Genomic DNA, 17,735 nt, shown 5'->3' with positions numbered 1-17,735 from the left:
TACTAAGCCTAATGTGTAAGTTCTATTCCAGAAAAGTTGTATGGAAAATATTTGTATATTGGATCATTTCTTTCTACTGACTTTTATTATAATTTTAGAGGTGTGCTCCTACAGAAAGTGCATTTGCTCCAGCGTTTCATTGTAAAAGTCACGCTAAGGAACTCAATATTCATTTCCAGGACTATTGTGCATTTGTCAACATGCCATCTCTGTACATCTAATTTCCCCTTATGGTTTGTGCAATGTTAGTGGAATGAACAACTAATGGAAAGTGATTTTACACAGTCACAAAATGTGACTGTTCAAAGAGCACACTGCCTGGGTCACTTCACCACAGATTTAGTAGAATATCCCTGGATGCTCCTTCTACTTTTTCATATGCTTTCAGAGTGACCAGCTATTTCTGATTTGCATTTAGTGGTCAGGTTCTTTTAAGCGGAGTTTAGATTCTCCAATAACCGATTATATAAAGTTAAGCCCTTCTATTTGTGGTGCTGCTGGAATCAGCCAAGTTCATTGTAAATGTTTTTAAAGTTTCCCTTCAGTGACAGCTCCCAACATAGGCAGCTTTAGCACATGGGCACATATAAACCCCAAAAGTTTATGCCTAAACCCAAGGCTGCAGTATGTTTCCCCCAAAGTTTGCTGCTAATATATCAAGTCTGTATGAAGCAAAATATTAAATCCATCTTTAAGCAGAGGTAGATTGACCATGATGGTAATAAAACTTCAGCTTCAGGGCTCCCCACTTGCCCGGGTCCCTTTCAAGGCCCTGAGTCTAATTTTGCCTTCTTTTTCCAGAAAAAGGGATCCCCAAATTACAGAAGCTCCAGGCCCCCAAAAAACCTGGATCCCACTTGCCCTGAAGATTATGCTATTATTATACACACTGCTATATATAAAATAAACAACAAGGACCTACTGCATAGCACAGGGAACTATATTCAGTATCTTGTAATAACCTATAATGGAAAAGAGCCTGAAAAAGAATATATATATGTACAACTGAATCACTTTGCTGTACACATGAAACTAACACAACATTGTAAACCAACCATACTTCAATAAAAACAAATAAACAGAAAAAAGATTATACTATTATTATTTTAGATTACATTGTTCTCTCACAGTATTTTATAATCGGGGTGGAATTTTGATATACTTACTCAAAAAATGTTGTCCATCCAGTTTCATCGCTTTTAGTGGCTAAAAGGCCACTGTTGCCATGGTACGTAAACAAAACTAATTCTAGTCCTTGAGCGGTCATGCTTTTCAAACATCCATTTGTTCCTATGGTCAACCATATCACTTGGTTATCAGGAGACACCACTCGGACTGGCATCCGATTCGGGTCCCGTCGAATCCTAAGGGTATTGCCGTTACTGTCAGTCACGGCAGTAATATCATTGTCATTGCTGTAGCTGAAATTGTACAGGTAATCACCAGTGACTAAACTCACAGTGTACTGGTGAGTGCCATTGATGTCAAAGATGTAGAGCTCTTGATCTGTTGGAGAGGCAACTTCATAAAAGTTCATAGAGTTCAGTAAAGGTTTGTTCTTTGACACAGCCCGAATTCGAATGTTTCCTAGGTCTGCGATGTACAGGGTACCATCCGGAGAGGCGGCGAGGGAGGACGGAGCGCTCAGTTTGGCATCTTTGGCATAGCCATCTCCGCTCTGGTAGCAGTCACAATTGGCATCGTTTTTGCAGTCACACTCTGACGGTATCCCAGCAACCAGGGAGATCTCCCCATCTGTGGTGACCTGCCTTATCCGGTTAATTTTCTTCTCGTCAGTTTCAGTGATGTACAGGACCCCGCTGTAGGACACAGCAATGGCGGTAGCCGACTCCAGGGTCGTCTGAACGGCATGCTTGCCCACAGAATATTCTACTCCTGGCACCTGGCAGTGCATGGGCCGCCCAGCAGCAATGCGCACTTGACGATTTTCAGTGATCTGTAAAACTACATTATTATCCAGGACATAAATGGAGTTATCCATAGGGTTAATGGCTAGGTCAGTGGGCCATTCCAGACGTACCTTCATAAAAAAAGAAATGGTCTGGTTACTGAGCTGCTGTTAATTTGCCAGAAGAGTAAATTAGACTGTTTGGGGGAAATTACTGTAAATTTGATAATCTGTTTTAAAATTGTTTTTTTTAAAATAGACACAGTGAAATAAAAGTTTTGAGTGGAGACAAATGTAGGAAATAACACTTTATTTAAAAATGCAGCGACTTCCTAGGTGGCGCTGTGGTTAAGAATCCACCTGCCAATGCCGCGGACACGGGTTCAAGCCCTGCTCTGGGAAGATCCCACATGTCGTGGAGCAACTAAGCCCGTGAGCCACAACTATTGAGCCTGCACTCTAGAGTCCATGAGCCACAACTACTGAGCCCATGTGCCACAACTACTGAAGCCCATGTGCCTAGAGCCCATGCTCCACAACAAGAGAAGCCACCACAATGAGGAACCCATGCACCACAATAAAGAGCAGCCCCCACTCTCCTTAACTAGAGAAAGACCACACGCAGCAACAAAGACCCAATGCAGCCAATAAAATAAGTAAATAAATAAATGAATAAATAAATTTATTTTAAAAAATGCAGCTCATTGAAAGATTTGCAAGTTCTAGCTAAATAGCACATGAACACTTAAGTAGGGAGTTAATAGATATCAATGAGATATGAACACACTTGTTCCCTGTAGCAGGAACAGTCACCAAATGCCAGGGCTTTCTAGGTTATGAATACATTAGTGTTCTCTTATGTTTTCAATCAGGCCAATAGTAAAGTTTCTAATTCTAAATATAAGTCCCTGAGGACTAACCCTAGTGGGTTCTCTCTACCACTTAAGGACCTCATGCAATCAAAAGATTAGAGATTTACACTGTTTTGTTCTTTTTGGAATATCTGCATGCTGCTACCATACTGGTGTTTTATTACAAACGATTAGCATTTCTTAGCGATAATTGTTCTGAATTTCATTGAATTCTTCAAATGCAGAACTGGAGAAGAAAATAAGTTTGTATTCACTCCTGAGACACACTTCAGTGGAACAGCTTTATCACCATGACTGCTGCCCACAACACATGCAGTTTAATACAGCATCATCACAGCTACTGACACAGTAAATCACATCACTCAGAAGAAAAACAGGGACTTCCTAGGTGGTGCAGTGGTTAAGAATCTGCTTGCCGATGCAGGGGACACAGATTTGATCCCTGCTCCAGGAAGACTCCCCATGCTGTGGAGTAACTAAGCCTGTGCACCACAACTATTGAGCCTGTGTGCCACAACTACTGAAGCCCATGCGCCTAGAGCCCGTGCTCTGCAACAAAAGAAGCCACCACAATGAGGAGCCTGCACACCACAATGAAGAGTAGCCCCTGATTTCAGCAACTAGAGAAAGCCCGTGTGCAGCAACAAAGACCCAATGCAGCCAATAAATAAATAAATTTAAAATTAAAAAAAAAGAAAAAGAAAAGCAGTGAGATCTTTAAAAGAAAAGAAGAAGGAGAAGAAAAACAGACAACCCAGTGTCATGTGTTCACTACCTGGCTGATGTGCATGCTAGTGTCACAAGTTAAAGGTCTGGCTGAAGTCAGGTCATTAGAGCCCAAGAGAGTCGATATGATTCCATTCTGATCAACTTTTCTGATCATGGTGCCGTCAACAAAGTAGATTAATCCATTTTTATCGATCGCCATTCCTGTGCCCAAGAGAAGTACCTGTTATTAACCTTTCAAAAATAATTAATTTTAATGAAACGTTCAGGCCCATCATGAAACTCAACACTTAACCCCAGTGATAACATGGGCAGCAGACAGCAGGGAAGACTGCAGATTGCAAACACATTAGAAAAAAACCAATGTAGGCACTTATGTTGCAAATAAATGTATGAGGGTGAGTCAAAAATTATTCGCACTCTGGTTATATTAAAACTTCTGTTGGCTACACTGTCTTATTAGAGCTTTCCATTCAAGGCTACTGTCTCCCAAGTCACTGCTGTGCAGGTGTGAATGTGTTACATCAGTTCATTTGTAACTGCAGTGGGAGCAAAAATGGATGCCCCACTTGTGATTTGCACAAAAGAAGAGCACCGTGCAGTGATTCGGTTTTTATGGTCTGAGGATGTGCACGTCCGCACACTTCTGCCCACACTGTCGACACTCTGCAAAATCTTTGTTTTGAGGTGTTAAAGAATCCTCCCTATAGTCCTGATCTTGCTCCATCGGACTTTCACCTGTTTGGTCCCCTGAAAGCAGCCCTACAAGGACGAAGATTCACTTCTGATGAAGATGTGAAGACAGCGGGGCATTCGTGGCTCTCGGCTCAGCCTAAAGCATTTTTTAATGCAGGACTATGAAAGCTTGTTGACATATGGACAAAGTGTACTGAAAAGCAAGGAGATTATGTCAAAAAATGATGTATTTATCTTTTCTAAAAGTTAATTAAAATAAATTCTACAGCCAGAGTGCGGATTATTTTTGACTCAACTTTGTAAAATGTCATAAAGAACCAAAATTCATCAGAATCTCTACTTCGCATGTGGATCATATAGGTAGTACCTGTGTTTTAAATATAAACTCTGTATAGTGTTGTTGTCTATAAATTATAGAAACAGGTCAAATTCTGTTATACTAAGCTTAGAGTAACTATATTCTAACAAAAATAGATCTAAGCCGAGATTACTATTTTGTTGACCTTGTTACAGTGAAATTTGCTAGCATGAATAATTCAGCACAACAAATACTTTTTTCCAGTTCTTGTTCACATAACAGTCTCTAGCTGTAATGAAAAAAAAAAGTCTCAAACCAAAAAACACTGAAATGAATGGCATAATACATGAGAAGGAGTCAGTCCTGACTGGTTGAAAAGCTAGAAACCTTCAGCACATAGAATTTTAGCCCCTGTTACCTCCAGAAATTCCTCACAGCAAGCATTTTTTCCCATGGCATAGAAACAAAAGTTTAATAGCTCCAAACTGGGTGAGGGCTAATAGGGTTGCTTAGTGATGGCTTTTAAAGAGGCCTGGGACTCATTCATGACAAAGGAATTCCAGTACAATGGGGGAAAAAAAAAAAAAAGAATTCGGATACTTCCTTGGAGTTGAACAGGATGTGACCTGAATGATATGGGGTAGTTGCTTGATTCTTTGCAAAGTTGAAAAAAATGGTATGATAATTAAAAAATGCCGAGAACCTAATATTTACTGTAAAACCAACTTAGGATTCTAGCAGTTTCACGCTAAACGGCTTTTAAAAACACTAGATGCGAAACAGCTTTCCAGAACACAGTTGAGCGTAAAATGTCAGTCTCAGCATTAAACACCATCAGGCACTAACTGGATTTTCCACCTTTTTTTTTTTTTTAAATAAAAAGAAATCCTCAAACTGATACATTTCCGTACCTTTGGGACTCATGAGCGTGGCTTCCACAGCTTTGCCTCCATCCCCACATCTGGCTTCATCGAAAGGAAGGCACTGTTCCCCTGTCCCTGCAACCACTTCCGCATTTTTCGTCAAGTCTTTCGCACCCGTGAGTGACTTTGGGCGATAAATCCTGCGAGTGTTCGTGTCAGAAACATACAAATCTCCTGTGACTGGATCAGTTGCAAGGTAGTATCTGTGAGCTGGGTTGCTGCTGTAAGGAAATATCATACATAAACATCACAAAGAAAGTTACTCCTAAAACACAGGAATGGAAAGCAAAATAAAACAGAGGACGAGAAACTAATTATAAACTGAATTGAGCCCCCTGGCCGCCCCCTTATCGATGAACGAACAGCATTCTTAACAAGGACTTAAAAGAATGTCTTAAAAGAACTGGTGGCAATCTCTGAGGGGACTGTTTTCCTTCCTTGTCTGTTGCTGAGGATGTAACAATTTATTAAACAGCGATCTTAAAAATAATTACCTTTACAAGGCAATATGCTTCCAGTCTGAAACAAAGAAGCAAGTTCTCAAAATCTTTTTGGTTCAGTGCAAGGCCATTAATATATAACCTTTGAGTGACAGGCTTAACGTTTATTCCAGGGGAAGGGTGTCTCTACCAAACTCTCCAGTTGAGGTATAACATACTAGTGATTTTATTTGCCTCTCCTTGTAGGGAAATCTCCTGTTTCCTCTCGCCATCAAACCAAAACCACCTGGCTCCAAAAATGAAAAAACAAAACCAAAAACGTAGCATTGTGTCTGTCTGGGTTGCTCTACTGTAATTCAGAAAGATAGTCTGATGCAGTTACAGTGTTTGTCCTGAGTTATGGGGTTAAATACTAAAATGAGGCCATTCAAGCAGGAGAGGCAGTCTTAGTGGCCTAACGCCCTGAGTCAGAACTCTGGGTTCATTGCTTTCATGTTTAAGGTTTGCAAATTAAGATGCTCTAAAACCTGTCTATGAATTTGGTGAGATACAAACACTTGTTCACAATACAGAGGACCTCAATTTTATAAATCTAAATTAGTGCAAATGTAAAATATTTTATGTCCCATTACCTGTAAAAATGGTAAGACCGACATTATCAAGGAATGGACAAATTAGGACATACAGTTGAAATTAAAAGATAAATCTCCTTACAAACACTTAACAACACATTCTTGGGATTAATGTAATTCTGTACTGTGTGCAAATATCACCTTCTGACAAAAATATCTGAAAAGGAGTTTAAATGATTTCGTGTCTCGACAAAGATGTCAACTGGTAGGAATCTATGAGCTTCCACAAGGCTTGTGATGACAAAATTGGTTTTATTGATTTATTCTTATTCTCTTTCTCTCTCTCTCTACACACACACACACACACACACACACACACACACTCTCTCTCTCTCTCTCTCTCTCTCATATGCTTGTTTCCATTTATCTTATATGTAGATATTTAAAATATGTAGTATAAATCTAACTAAATGAAAATATCTATTCTAAATAATGTTTTAGTAGTTTTCTCATTACTAGTTAGGTTCTAATGAAGCAGTTTTCACTACTTAATGCTTTTCCTTTTAGGTGGTGAAAACATGGACTTATCCCCTCTTGTAAGATTCTACTGTTAAAGTCACAGGTTCTGGTGTCCACTGGTGTTTCTCACGTTGGTAGAGGGGACAGCTGGCCACACATGGGGTCTGTAGAGACATTTTGGGGCACTAGAAAGCTCTGTGGCAGTGAAGCTGGCAGACAGAGAAATACCCAGACCTAAGGGCTTGAGGGCCTCAGATGAGCAAGGAAGGGCTTAAGTGCATAAACATGAGCGAAGGGGAAAAGGTAAAAAGCAGTATGAAGAACACGTAAAGAGATGCAAACCATTTGACACAAAAGCCCTTCAGAACTACAGGGTTAGACCTGACAATCAACTTGCCATGCTCAGTGTTATTGTAGCATTTTTATACATTGATGCCTGAGATTTAATTTTATTTAATTTTTTATTAAAAACATTTTTTGGCTGTGCTGTACGGCACGCGGGATCCTAGTTCCCTAACCAGGTATCAAACCTGCGCCCCCTGCATTGGGAGTGTGCAGTCTTAACCACTGGACCGCCAGAGAAGATCCGATGCCTGAAATTTTAAATGCAACAGGACATATTGCGTTCCTTAATGTGGTAGTTTATTACTTTGTAATGAAGTGAAAACTTACATAACAATATAACATTCAGAGCAATTTTAGAGGTTTTTTTTCCCCCCTATAATCAGTCTGATATTGGCAGAGCTGATTTTCCAGGTGTGTATATACAGCTGGTGACAAGAGTCGCAACTCAAGGCAGAAGAAAGAGACAGAGACGTAGAGAACAAACATATAGACACCAAGGGGGGAAAACGAGGGTGGGGGTGGGGTGGGCGGTTGAGGTGGGATGAACTGGGAGATTGGGATTGCCACATATACATTAATATGTATAAAATAGATGACTAATACAAAAAAACCCCCTCAAATTGTACACTTTAAATATATGCAGTTTATTGTATGTCAATTATATCTCAATAAAATTCTTTTTAAAAGGAAAACCAAACCAAACCAAACCAAAAAAAAAAAAAAAAGAGTTGCCACTCAGTCAAGCTGGGTCTATTTTGGAAGACATGACATTGGAGAGACTCTCTAGTCTTTTCTATCTCCCTGATTATATCTAAGTATCATACAGTTGGTTGTAAATATATACACACACATTTTATTTTCTTGCCAGTTGTGTATCTACGAGCATGACCTCTGGCTCAGATTGCCTGGGTTTGAACATGAGCTTCGTCACTAACTGTGTGACCTTGAGCAAGATATCTAACTTATCTTTGCCTCAGATTCTTTATCTGTAAAGGTGATAACAATGTAGATTTCATAAGATGCTGAGAGGATTATGTGAACCAGCACAAGTAAAAGCCTTAGAACAGTGCCTACCACACAGTATGTACTCAATAAGCATGAGCTATTCTTAATATTGGCTTCTGTCCTGTCTCCTCTTACACTGCCATGTCTTTTGCCTTGTAACTCTAGCTAGTGTAGAAGTGTAACAATTATTGTTAACTAACTAAACTATAACTTGACTTCTGAAAACCTAAACAAGGCAAAAGTAATTCTCTCAGCTTGGACAGGTTCAAATGTGTTTCCTTAGTCCTGCTGTTATACTATAACATCGAAACTACTGAAACAATGCAGATCCTTCTTAAAACATCCAGTTTGAATTGTTTCTAGAGTAACGATTATGATAAAGGTAAATGAAGAATGCGTACTTTTTCATGATGTCCCTCATTTTGAGAAAAAGTAACAGACTTCTGAGCTGGCTGCCTGAGTAGCAGTGGTACACTCTAGCTGCAGGGCATGAGTTTTCTTGGTCCAAAAATAACGGACATTCGAGTCATAAGCTTTGCCTTTATTGGCAGCACTTTTATTCCAGTGGGACAGTAATAAGAGAAGGTCCAAAGTGCTGTTTTATATTTACCACTTCCTGTCCTGAAGCATCTCCTTCCGTGAAGACACAGGAATCTCTAAATCAAGCACTACATGCCTACAGCTTTAAAAATGTCCACCAAGTGAAGGCTCTAATTTTGCATAGAACTCTATCGTCCAGAAGAAAAAATGTGGAGGCGTATGTGGCCCTGGATAAGACAATTCGTCTCCGGAAATATTCCCCCCACAATAGCAGAAAATGAGAGCTAGATCCGTTCCCTGCAGTACAGCTAGCTCTGTGGCAACTTCAAGCTGCTTCTTGGGTCCCAGCCTCCCTTAAATGAAAAAAGGGATCTACACTGAAACACTAAAAGGAAAACAAGTGAGTTTGGAAATTTTCAGTTGACAGGCTGGTGGCAAGAAGCTCTGAGCTGCGTGTGCGATGCGTCTGGGATTCAAGGACACCTGATTTAAGCCCAGAGTTTTCTGATGGGGGTGCTGGTTCTTGCCCTTCCAACTTCCCGAAAAGCCAAAGCCTGGGCGAGGCTGGGTGGTGGTACAAATGGGTGATGAGCTCTTAGATCAGTAATACATCTCCTGTGAAAACGTCATGACTGCAAACGGTGAGCTGCTGGCAGCTGGGGTGCAAGAAACTTACAAAGCGCACGGTTTGGGGGAATCTCTCTTTGGCAGAAGGACAATAGCCTTCTTGTGTGATTGACTGAGATTTTCATTTCAGAAAGGTTTACAATAACATTGAGATTATGACTAATGGCAGCAAAATAAAAGAAACTGAGATCAAGTTAACCTTTACTATACTATGCCTTGACTTTTTTTTTTAATCTTTTTTTTTTTTTTAAGTCTCTTGGATTATGAATCCAGTGGCTGGAATTTGAAAATCAGTGAACCTTGCTCCTGAAATAATATATATACCTCAATAACCTTCCTAAATAAAAAACTTAAAATTGGTTCTCCTGAAAGCATTCTTGCTCGATAATATTTCTCTTTCAAAACCTTTGATAATTACACACTGCCTATTGCTGAGATGTGGCGTGAACTTTGTAGCCCATGCCTTTCTCCTGTTTTTTTCTGGAATGCTCTTTTCCCATTCTTCCATTTCCAACACACACACACACACACACACACACACACATGCACGCACGCACACACACACCTACTGTGTGCCTTGATTTTTAACTCCCCCTGAATTGCCTAGAGCATCACAATTACCAAGGCATCTTCTCTACACCTTACTTTAAAATTAGACACAGATCCAGTGGTAAATGTAGACTGCATTTGCTCACTTATTTTGTCATAATTCAACCTTCTTAGACTTGAGAAATATTTGCAAAGGACAAGCTACAGAATAGATATTATTAGCACTTTTAATCTTTTTAGTTGGAAACTGTACCACAGCCCTTGGAACACAGAGTGTTTAAAGGAACATAAATTATATTTATGTATAAAATTAAACTGATTTTCTGGCTAACAAAAGACTGTTTATATTGTTGCAAGCAGGACTTCAGGATGTGATATTTTTGTGCCTGCTTAATTTTTATATATTAAGTCAATGAGAAGTGCTGAATCAAATTTTTATAGTTTTGTATCTAAAGTTTAATCGGTTCAATTTCACAGACCCATGATTGGCACTTTCTTTGATCTTTTAATTGGTAATATAAAATGCACAAAGTTGATATTTAGATGTACATGCTTAAATGCCCCTTGGCTGGTATTAGTTAATTAATTTCATTTCCTTTATTTTGGAATTTTAAAGAATTGGAACAGGAATGAGCTAAAATTTACTACCTCCAAAAAGGGTTTGTTAGCAGACTAATACTATAAACACCATGGAGGGAATGCTTAGCATATATAAAAGAAATCTATTTTCTAAGCATTTCAGAAGCTCCCCATTTATGTAAAAAATTTAATATGTTGGGTAGTATTTATATCTGTTCATTAAAGTATAACTAGAGACTTTTTTAAAAAATAAATTTATTTATTAATTTATTGGCTGCACTGGGTCTTGGTTGCTGTGTGTGGGCTTTCTCTAGCTGCAGAGAGCAGGGGCTACTCTTCATTGTGGTGCACAGGCTTCTCATTGCGGTGGCTTCTCTTGTCGCGGAGCACAGACTCTAGGTGCGTGGGCTTCAGTAGTTGTGGCCCACGGCCGTGCTCAATAGGTGTGGCAGGAGGGCTCTAGAGCGCAGGCTCAGTAGCTGTGGCACACGGCCTTAGTTGCTCCATGGCATGTGGGATCTTCCTGGACCAGAGATCGAACCCATGTCCCCTGCTTTGGCTGGTGTATTCTTAACCAATGCGCCATCAGGGAAGTCCAGAAGTACAGCGAGAGATTTTGATTTGATATAATATCCTGGCACAATACTTAATAAATTTAGTATGACAGAATACTCTGAATTTTTAAATATTAAGACTATTGTTTTTATATTTATTTCATTATTCAATATTTTTATTAATTATTTTCCCCATCAGTCCAATTATGAGACTCTGGATAGGGTATGAAACACAGGAAGAGGAGTAGAAGTATGCATTTTTCTACTTTACTTAATCATTAACAAGTGACTTCCCTGTTCATTTTTACAGATTTAGACATATCTTTCTTTTTCTTCCTATCTCCTATTCCTAAGCCTTTCATGATGTTTATGCTAACCAGGAAAGTGGGGATAAGGAGAAAGCCAGGTAGGATCCTATCACATGGTAAAAGGAAGATGATATAGGTAGGTAAAGAGGAAGAATCACCGGAAAAGAATTTTTATTTGTTAAGCTAAATGAAGAAGCTCCGATCAGATGGAATATCTTTGTTTTGTTAGGTCAATTTTGATAACTTAGTTACTAAGTGAATGGAATCCCTATTTTCGTCAATGATTTTGTCCTCTGTTTGATGATGTGCACTCAAAAGCCCTGGTTATCTTCTACATCTTCCTCTTCTTCACCACCCATACACAGTGTGTCCATTCTCTGCTTTCCTTTATTTTATTGGCTGATTTCTTTTATGACTCGCCGGGCTATTTTAGGTACCTAGCATCTCATGGTTTTACGTAAGAGCCTTCTAACTGATCTTCAAGTCATCCTGGACACTAATACCAGATTCATCTTCCTAAAAGGCCACTCTGAGATGCCGCTGTCTTGCTCAAGATCAGACTGTGGTTCCGCACTGTCTGTTACCCTGTAGGATAGGAGAGTAACTCCTTAGGGCAGTCAAGGCCCTGGGCTCTCAGACCCTAGCCTGCCTTTCTACCTGTCTCTCTCATTACTACCAACATGGTAATTTTAGTAATATCAAAATTATAACTTGGAAGCGGATCGAGTTCCTCTTAGAACATGTCCCGCTCATCTCTTCCGAGCAGGTAACGTGACTTGCTCTGTAGTCTTTCTTCATGACTGCGCGCCTTTCTCCTGGTTTTGCTGTGTAAGCAGACTTCATTTTAGACCTGTGTCAAATATCAACCTTCCAGGACGCTGTTCCTTTAACACCCCCACTCCCTGTCATCTCGTCCTCCACAGAATGACTCTCACAGCACAAGCCATGGATATGATGAAGGGTCAAAGAGTGATACTGATGATGCTAGTTAGTCCCTGACATGTACATCTTGTCTCCCCCACCAGACTGTGAGTTCTGAGAGCACAGGCTTCGTCTCATACTACAATTTGTCCAAGAGCCTAGCACATGGTAAGCGATCCGTTAACACTGATTTAATAAAGAGAAATATCAACTTAAAACCCAAACCAATGTACTTCACATGCATGGTGCACACAGGAAATGCCGGCGCCCACCTTCAGCCGGGATAACATACAGCAGAGGATCACGAGAGAGGGGTTACGGCGAGTATCACTGCCGAACAGCACGAGTTAGTACATAATGAGCTCATAAAGTATTGTCAATAATAGTGCAGCTCTGACCTCACAGATTTTTGTTTTCCAGAGGGAGGATAGTTCTGAGTAATCTGTCAAGTGACTGTGAAATAAATCTAGCTTTTTGCACACCCGGGGAATTAGCCCATAGAAACCTGACCGTTTAGACAGATGAAGACTGGCTGCGTGGTACAGTGCAAAGAACACACTTTTTCGAGTGGTTTGAATCTCTGCTCCCCATCTTAGTTACGTATCTTGGGGAAAATACCTAACCTCTTCGAGCCTCCAGCAGCTCCTGAGTAGCCCTGAAGGGCTGCCGTGTGGGTCTGCGACACCATGTATCTGGCACCATGGCTGGCATGGAACAGGCCAGCTCGTGAAAAGGTGTCTGCCTTGATAGTTTTCTCTGTATTGCCTCCAGTGCTTTCGCATTCAGTTGGTGCACACACCAGTCTGTCTTCCTTTCTTCACAGTTACTAGGAAGGCCAGCCCAGAAAAAGTTTGATATTCTGCTGTGGTTTCTAAAAGCAGAGCTTTGCAGGCTCAGAAGTCTGGAGAAGTTCCATGTTAGTTTTTGCATGCGGCTGGGCTATTAGCGGATAGCATACGATCAATAGTAGAGCTTAGGCAGAGGTCTTGGGATCAGGCCTGGTCATACTGATATGCGACAGCTGCACATCTTTCAGCAGAACTTTGTTTTTTATTTCCTAGTTGTCAATCTCTACACAGCCGTTTAATTATGTCATGTGGATTTATCCATCTCAAGGATCTCACATAAACTATTGCTAATTTTCTATCCAATATTATTTTATTAGCTATTTTAATGGCCAAACTAGATTTAGCATGTCCAATATGTCTTGCTTTGTTTCTTTTGCTAGCTTTACTTTCAAATGTATTTTTTTCTCCCTTTTTTTTGCTGTCCTGAGGAAAGTTTTTCATTCAAAAGTGCCCATATATGATACAAGCTTGCCCTGTACCTTCTCAGCTAAGTGTGCAGAGCAAACAGAATCTGGAGAACTTTCCACCTTATGCATGTGCTTCAACCATACGCCTCCTTAGCCTTGGGGAAACTCTTTTCCTCCATAATAATGTCAGTGGAAACACTACTTAAATCTCAAATCTAGTAGTTCTCTCAACTTAGGAAAATATATAGTTTAAGTGGGTTTTAAATACACAGTTTAAACTACAGCAGCAATGAATTTACCAGGAAGTCAATGAAGCTTAACTTTTAGGGCCCCTTCACTTGTATGGGTTCCGGCCAAGCCCAGTGAAGGCCCTGACTGCGTGGCTTTATTAAAAATTTGCCAAAGTAAACTATTTTTAGATACTTTTTCTTAAACAGAGTCCCCCAAATTGAATAAACTCCAGGCCCAATAAAGCAGGGTCTGTCCTGGCTATCGGTCAAACCAAACTCTCCTTAAACTCTCCCAACTGTGCTTCAACTGTTGTTCTGTTCAATATGGCTTAGAGGCAGTTACTGAAATTTACAGATTTTTTTTGGTTACACAGAGATGCTCATTATAATAATTTTTTGTGACAAAATTTACTTTCTTAAAGCCAACTTGAAAATATTTTTCAAATTATATTGCACAATAGGATTTGCAATATGTTGTATAAGAGTAGTTCATTTGAGCAGTTTTCATTCCTTAGGTGGTCTGTGATACTGAGTTTCCTCTCTCATGATGAAATGTTCTTAGAAAACAATGCCAGAGAGTCACGTTGAAATGTAAAAAGGACATTCAAAACTATACAATAACCTTTAAGCAAGATGCTTACCTATGTCTAAAATCCTTATTTCTTGGTGGAAGCAGATAAAAAAGGTGGAGAAAAAAGCATAGTTAGAAAAGGTTTCTATATAATGAGTTGAATACTGAGATTTTAATTATTTTATGGAAAATTGCTAACTTAAGCAGAAATAACATGGGAAATGAATTTTGTAGGTCAAGGCTTATCAAATAATTTACAGAATAGAATGATTTTGATAATCACACTTACATGAACAAGGCAAAAGCAGCAATGTGTTATTTTAATTACGGGCATTATGGTTAGCGGATTAACCCAACCTGAAGATCCAATACCCTAGCTGAAAGTTATAGGCTTAATTGGCTTACTAGTATGTCCTAATACTATAGGAAAACATTTTACGCCTTAATGTCAACCAATGTGAAATAAAAGAGTAACAACCTATAGTCACATGGTTATTCTAAAGATAACTAAAGGGATTTAAAAATCATAGTTCTAGCTTATTGGAGTAGAGAAAACTCACTGGAATCAGTGAGACATTTTATATACGAGGTGACTGTATACTCTTTTCTGCATTTATGGCAAAATGTATACACATTGGCTTTTCCTAACTGTACCAAGAATTTAACTGCTTTCTAAGGAGAATTTTAAACACTGGAAAGGTATGTTTAAATACATAAATTAGCACATCAGAGTCAACATCCTTTAAACAAAAGTATGTTGATCAAAACGCCAAGTTAAGGAGAGACATACCTTAGTTCTAAAACACTTGTTACGTTTCCAGAAGGGAATATCCGCCGAACATAGTTGAAATCCCCCACGTACAGACTGCCGTCGATCCCACACGCTAACGCCACGGGGGCCAAGAGTTTATTCCCGTCGGCTTGGCCGTTGCAACTTGGGCACGAGATGCTGCGCCTTCGTCCGTTGCCCATGACGCTACTGACGACGGGAGGCTGTTGAGAGATAAACTGGTTCTCCCCGTTTCCCTTGTACAGTATACCTAGAAGAGAGAAAACACATTGCTCTTAAGATAAAAGAAGTAGAGCTGGAAAGTAAACATGTTCACTCTAGAAACCACGCGTTGGTGCCTTTTCGATTTGGATGGGGAAACCTTTCATCTAAAGTTCTATTGGAAAGAGCCCCATCCGATTACCTAGTGACAAATATTATATGACAAGATACACAGGCTGTATCAAAAAAGGCTGTCTGTTACGGATTTAAAGAATGGTGAAAGAAACAAAGGATTAACAAGAAAAATTAAACACCCAACTTCTCAACATCGGTGATTCTCAAACTTGTCTACACATTGGAACTGACAGGGGAGCTGTAAAAACTACTGATGCTGGGATCTCACCCTGAGGGACGCTGATTTAATTGATCTGGGGTGCAGCCTTGGCACTGAGATTTTTAAAAACTCTCCAGATGCTCTTAATGTGCAACCAAGTTTGAGAAGCATCTCTACACAGTGTTCTTTAGGGAACTGCAAGTTTACCTAATTGTTAAATGGTGTTGAAAATAATCTATATTAATCCAACCAATAAAAATGTGTACCATAAATATGAATTTCTTCTTTACGAGTTTATCACTGATTCTTAAAGTGAAATACACTTTATGGAAAACAAAGGTAGAAAAAAAAATATATCTAACCTCCAACACACTACTGTACTGTCAAAGAGTATTCTTGCTTATACTTCAACCTGATATGAGACTGCATGTACATGCAACTATTCAAAATTTCAGACATTACAAACTTGGGAAGGGCAGTTTATTATTTAAAGTGAATTCTGCTTTTAGACATGAAAGTGCCAATAAATTTAAGAAGACAAAATGCCAGTCTGCTCCATTTTTGGTCTTCAGTGAAACTCTGAGAAAACATTCTAAATAAATATTTTCACAGTTAGAAACTGGATTTGAGTGGCGATTCTAATTTTACTCATTTACCATTTAGATCACTGGTTCCATTCTGCTCTGATGGAACTGGATGGTCAGCTGCTATTGTTGCATACACATTCAAGACACTTCTCAATGTGTGTTTCTCTGTAAACCACCTGCTGTTTATACTTTTAAACAGATATACTGTTAAAAGAATAAATCCCATGAAAGTACAAACAGGAAACTTGAGACAGTGTTTTTTCCTCTCACTTTGGGATAATTTTAAAGTGAAGAAGAAAGGATAATTATGTTCCTCTTATAGCTCAGCACATTTTAGGTGAATTGTGATTACATTTTTAATGCTTTGCTATTTGGGTGATGTAATAATCATAGCCAATTGACATAAAGAAATCAGGACTGATAAAACAGGTTTATCCAAATTCAGGGAAAATCATCTAAATAAGGCTGGATCATAACAACAGATGAAAGGCATTTTGCTTTGAATATTCAAAGAACACATTAATGATTCCTAAGATCTTTCTTTCTGTGATTACGTTATTTGACAATTACAGAACTATAATTTCCTAGAAGAGCCAGTTCTGTAATTTTCATCAGAACCATCCTACAAGTCAGCCCACCGCTCCACTGTGTCTGATTTATTCAGTCATTACTTCGAACGATTGATCTTTTCATGATTCTCCTCTATTATAACAGGATAGAAAGATGAACATTAGAATATTTATTTCCATGTTCCAGGGTGCCTGCACAAACACCTGTCACTGTCTACACTTTTGCCTTCTCTTCTTCTTTAATATACTTCCATAGCTTATCCACCTTGTCACGATTACAAATCACTTTATTCAATTAGACACGTGTCACTTGGAAAAGCCACTACTTGTCAAACTGCTCTTGGATAAAATCTGAAATCACAATCAGTTCACTCCGCAAATTAGGTTACCTCGCATTTTAAAATAATATCTATTTTATAATTTATAACATTTTTTGGAGGACGGAATTTGGGGTAGCCCAGTTTTTACATCTGACCTGATATTTTAATAAAAATTAACTGGATATTATTCTCTGGCAGAATGTGTGTATGTATTTTTATTATTTATATCCACACCCAGAATACCTATGAGTTTCTTAATCCTCCTGAATATTACACTGAGTGTTGAGTATCACAGGTATGGGCTTTCCTGAAGCTCTTTGCTGTGGACTTCTTACTGGTTCATAATCTCTTGGGTGAAATCCTGCGACTAACTGGTTATGAACTTTACCCTGTATACTCATGATAACTAAAATGCACGTGGAGAGGTTTTCCCTCTCGTTTTGTTGGTAAAAAACTTCTGGAGGAATATAGCAGTATGTCAAACCATGTGAAATA

At 39.1% G+C, this 17,735-nt stretch overlaps 1 protein-coding gene across 1 annotated transcript in view; it reads right to left on the bottom strand.

The window, feature by feature from the left end:
- TENM3 (teneurin transmembrane protein 3) overlaps nt 1-17,735 on the bottom strand; it is a 592,830-nt gene that overhangs the window by 42,363 nt on the left and 532,732 nt on the right. The window contains exons 20-23 of the mRNA XM_057696894.1: nt 15,230-15,479; nt 5,413-5,645; nt 3,557-3,711; nt 1,167-2,041 (exon numbers count right to left, since the gene is read on the bottom strand). Of these exons, the coding sequence (XP_057552877.1) occupies nt 1,167-2,041; nt 3,557-3,711; nt 5,413-5,645; nt 15,230-15,479 (1,513 nt within the window). The remainder of the gene's footprint in view (nt 1-1,166; nt 2,042-3,556; nt 3,712-5,412; nt 5,646-15,229; nt 15,480-17,735) is intronic.

The sequence above is a fragment of the Hippopotamus amphibius genome, chromosome 10 (genome assembly GCF_030028045.1).
Source record: "Hippopotamus amphibius kiboko isolate mHipAmp2 chromosome 10, mHipAmp2.hap2, whole genome shotgun sequence".
NCBI classification, from domain to species: domain Eukaryota; kingdom Metazoa; phylum Chordata; class Mammalia; order Artiodactyla; family Hippopotamidae; genus Hippopotamus; species Hippopotamus amphibius.
Note: the sequence above shows the minus strand (reverse complement) of the source record. Positions and strands in the feature narration are given on the sequence as shown.